General features: G+C 47.7%; 1 protein-coding gene across 1 annotated transcript in view; it reads left to right on the top strand.

Moving 5' to 3' along the window:
* The first annotated feature begins 2,999 nt into the window (after positions 1-2,999).
* The window catches only part of PTBP3 (polypyrimidine tract binding protein 3), a 114,101-nt gene continuing 112,643 nt past the window's right edge, over positions 3,000-4,457 (top strand). Inside the window, exon 1 of the mRNA XM_023510561.1 lies at positions 3,000-3,148. Coding sequence (XP_023366329.1) covers positions 3,141-3,148 — 8 coding nt within the window. The 5' untranslated portion in view covers positions 3,000-3,140. The remainder of the gene's footprint in view (positions 3,149-4,457) is intronic.

Here is a 4,457-nt window from a genome sequence, read left to right as displayed (position 1 = left end):
CCAGCTTAAGCAAGAGTGAGACCCCATCTCTACTAAAAATAGAAAAATTACTGGGAGGTTAGGCAGGTGTCTGTAGTCTCAGCTTCTTGGAAGGCTGAGGCAGGAAGATCATTTGAATTCAGGAGTTTAAGGTTGCTGTGAGCTAGGCTGATGATATGGCACTTAGCCTGGGCAGCAGAGTGAGACTGTCTTAAAAAAATGATAGCACACGGAACATAAAGCTCTCACCTCAAGCCAGAAAATCAAACTTCTGCTCAGATTATAGACGACACTGGCTCTTCTATGTTATCTAGGCTATGGGAGCAGATACAATTCTAAAAGTAGTCCTTGAGAACTAAACTCTGTACTGCCTACTTAGTCCATAAGAAGTTCTTTGAATTTAGTACCAAGGGGCAGGACAAAGGGAAAGGTTTCATCTTGTTTTTTGTTGTAAACTGTCTCCTTATATCTAGGCTTCTGGATTAAAACCAGGCTTTAAGTTTTTAGAAAATGTCATATAGTTTTGTTAATTTCATATAATAAAATGTCATATAATTTTGTTAACTTGTTAATCGTTGACTTTTCACAATTATCATTAACATGCTGATATTAATTTATTAATTTATTCATTTATTTTTTAATATTGAAATGTGTTAGTCATCTGAAGGCACGGAGATAAGACAGACATAACTTTTTTTAAAAAAAGAAACTGTAAATGGGTACAATCTTTTTGGGATCATTTTGGCAACATTTATCAAATTTGAGATGTTTATGTCCTTTGTTCTGATATTCTACTTCTAGGAATCTATTCAAATGTAATCATATGTATGCAAAGATGTTCATACATACATGTTTTCTGTGACAGTGTTAGTTATACTAAATAATTAGAAACAATGTAAATTTCTGCTATTTTGGAAAAGATTAATTTATGAAAATTGTGAAATACTATGCAGTATTAAATATAATTAGACTAAAAGTACTGTTATGAAAAAGTACCCAGGATTTATAGGTGAAAAAAGGAAATAGAAATGGCAAAGATTTAGAAGGATGCATAAGATCATGGGCAGGGTATGGTTTGGGAAGAAAAATAACTATAACTTTTAGATATTTAATAACTTGAATTTTTCAGAATGAGCATCTATGATTATAGTACTTGTGTAACTAAAAAATTTTAAGGAAATTTCATCAACAGAATATATTTCAAATACAGCAATAGAAAGACTGCACACTGCTTATCTTGCTGATACTATAATCAATTTCTATCTGGCAATGCAGGGTAGCAATGTTTATAAATGCAATTTAACAAAATATGTTTGACTGGTTGGAAAGATTGATGTTAGATACATTACTAAAAAAATGATCTCACAGGGGCGGCGCCTGTGGCTCAAAGGAATAGGATGTTGGCCCCATATGTGGCAGGTTCAAACTCAGCCCCAGTCAAAAACTGCAAACAAACAAACAAATAAAAAAACCCAAAAATGATCTCACAAAATTAGATATCCCAGCTATTTGAAAATTGTTTAAGAAAAAAGACACAAAGGGCACAAAGGGCTAATTCTAGCATTCTGGGAGGCCCAGATGGCAGGATTGCTCAAATCCAAAGAGTCTGAGGCTGCTGTGAACTATGATGAGGCCAGGATGGGTACTCTATCCAGGGTGACAGAGTAAGACTCTGTCCAAAAAAAAGAAACAAACGGACAGAAATCCACTCAAAAGTGAAAGCTGGAACCTGATTCTCTTGGGTATTCCCCGTAATGCCTGGGACATAGTAGATACTCAATAAATACTGAATGATGGATGAATACACAGTTTAATTCTTTCTTTCTTCTTTTTTTTTTTTTTTGGATGCAACCTTTCAAATGAGACCAGGGAGAGGATGGGGAGCCCCGTCTTGCTACTTAGGCAGTTAAGAATTTGTTAAGCACAGCGTTTAGTGGTTTACGTTTTGGGAATGTGTGAACTGAAAAATCATTCAATTTCACAACCAGACTATAAAAGAGAAAAAAGCAAGCCTGTTATCATTAGTGGTGTGTATACATACAATACATATATGTGTATACACATAATTTGCTCAGGCGAGAGGAAAGGGCTGTTGTGCAAACGTTTCCTGGCTATGGGAGGGGGGGCAACTCCCTGTATTCATGACTGTATTTTCATCTGAAAAACAGGAATAATCCCTTCCTCAGAGTCCTCGCCCCAAAGGGCATGAGTAAACTTTTATAAAATGCTGGCACTATATTGGCCATTCTGTAGTTACGAAATGAATGTTTCATATAAACTCAATACCGGGCGGTCAGGTTGAAAAGCACGGAGACTAAAACCGCATAAAAATTCAAATGTTCTCCAGTCTGGGCAATCTCTTTCCCGTCATGCATCGTCCCTGACCGGTGCGGGTCCCGGTGGTCGACTCCGAGCGCAGGGCGGTAGACCGGCGTCCCCTCCCGGGTCTCGACTGCGGGCTTCCTGGGGCTGCAGAGCCGGGGCTCCGAAGCCCACAGCCAGCCTCTGGCCGCTGGGACGTGCCACCTACATCCCCACACACTCGGGGCAATCTCACCTCGAAATTAGGCTTCTGGCGGGACATTCCTACCTACTCTGGGGAGTCAGGACCCCAAGGCTTTTCCTGCCAGCAGAGCGAGGTTTTCAAGCCGGGCTGCCCGGTCCGCGAAGCCGGAAGGCCCGCGGGGCCGCGAGAGCGCGGGCGGGGCTGTCGGCGGAGCGAGAAGCACAAGGCGCGCGCTCCCGCGAACGCAGGAGGAAAGCTGGGGGTCGCGCACGCGCGCCGGGATGGGGCGCGGGAGGCGGGGCCTTTCGGCAACGGCGGGAAGAGGGCGCCCTGGAGCCGAGCCGGAGGCCGCCTGCGAGTGGGGCGAGGGTGGGCGCGAGCGTAGGGGCGTGCCCCGAGGGAGGGCGCGACGCTGAGGGGCGGAGTCAGGCGAGGCGGGGACGCGCCCGCGGGGAGGGGAAGGCGGGGGCGCGGCGGTGGCGGGAGCGTGCCCGGTCCCCGCCCCTGTTTCCCACTCTCTTTCCACCTCCGACCCGCCGGGGCTCGGGAGAGGCGCCGCTCGCCTGTCCTCCGGGCCGCCCTACTGCCACCACCCGCACTCTCCGCTCGCAGTGAGCCCGTCAGTCTCTGTACTGTGCGCTCCTCCATCTGGGCCATGGATGGGTAAGTGCTCGGCGGCGCGGCGGCTGCCCCGGGCTGCACTGGCCCTCCTTCCTCCAGGGTCTTGGCGGGACTCGCGGGGCTAGAGAGCCGGGCGCCGGCGGCCGGAGAAGCGGCCCCGGCGGAGCCCGACGGCGGGTTTCCGGGCGTCTGGGTGGGGATTCCCGCACCGCGGAGGCGCCGTCCGCCGGAGCTTCTCCTTTGCGTTTGGTCTGTAATGTCTGCTTCTTCACAGCCTTAACGCCGCACACCGCGAAGCGTTCGGAGAGCCTGGTCTGACTGCCGGCGCCGGGGTCAGCCCCGCGCGCCCAGAGTCCGGGGAGCCCGGCAAGCCCGGCAAGCCCGGCAAGCCGGGTTCGGCCTTCCGACACTTCCTCTCAGAAAATGGTGCGCGGCGCTGGGGGAAGCAGAGGCGGCGTTCGGGGCGGGCGTCCTCCGCTGGGGGAGTTGCTGTTTATCGGAGAGGTGGGGCGAGCAGTGGAGCTTTCCCGGGCGGCGAGGCGAGTGGCCGCCGACTGGTGAACGGCGAGTGCACGCGTCGGTGCACGTCTGGGCGGCGACCTGATCTGCAGCCGCGGCCCTAGGCGGGGACCGGCGCTGCCGGGGACTGACCCAGGTCTCCTGACTTGTACTGTGAGATACGTTAACGATTTCTGTACACCAGGCGTCTGGACTTAGTGACCCTGGGCGCTTTCTCTTTCACCACTCTCTTCCCCTCAAGAAACTTAGTGAATTTGCTGCTGTTTATGTAAAGTATTGTGTACGTGCAATTTTCGGGGAGATTTCAAATGCTCCAAAAATTAATGGGGTCCATGATAAAAATATTTAGAATCACCTATAGATATAGTTCTTTGCGGACTCAGGGATGTAAAGGTGGGGACCAGACTTATTTTAGTAATTAAAGAAACAATTGTTTTAGGATCTTAGTTGAAGTACGTGTACATGAAGGTGTTTTTTTTTTTTTTTTTAACTTGTCCAGCTTTATTAGAGACTACAAATCCATTTATTCCCTTTATGCATTTGAGGGTTTTTTAAACCTGCTTTTGGGGACGAGATTTCTGGTTGTGGAATATATGGAACTTGCTTGAACAGTAAAAGCTGTTTACGTGTTGCCATGCAGTTGATGGTTTTTGTCATGGTGTGTAAAGAGGATGGAATTTTCCAACATTTTTTGCCCTCATTAGATGTCATTTACTTTAGTTTCACAGTATTGAGTGTATACGATAGACGGGATTAACTCATTTGAATGCAGATTGAGCCCGCTATACACAACAAAGTGCAGTTTTAGGTCTTATTTAGATAGTGATCTTTT

Source organism: Otolemur garnettii, unplaced genomic scaffold, assembly GCF_000181295.1.
Source record: "Otolemur garnettii isolate 467f Iridium unplaced genomic scaffold, OtoGar3 scaffold00014, whole genome shotgun sequence".
Classification (NCBI taxonomy): domain Eukaryota; kingdom Metazoa; phylum Chordata; class Mammalia; order Primates; family Galagidae; genus Otolemur; species Otolemur garnettii.
The sequence above is the reverse complement of the archived record's forward strand: the minus strand, read 5'-3'. Positions and strand labels throughout refer to the sequence as shown.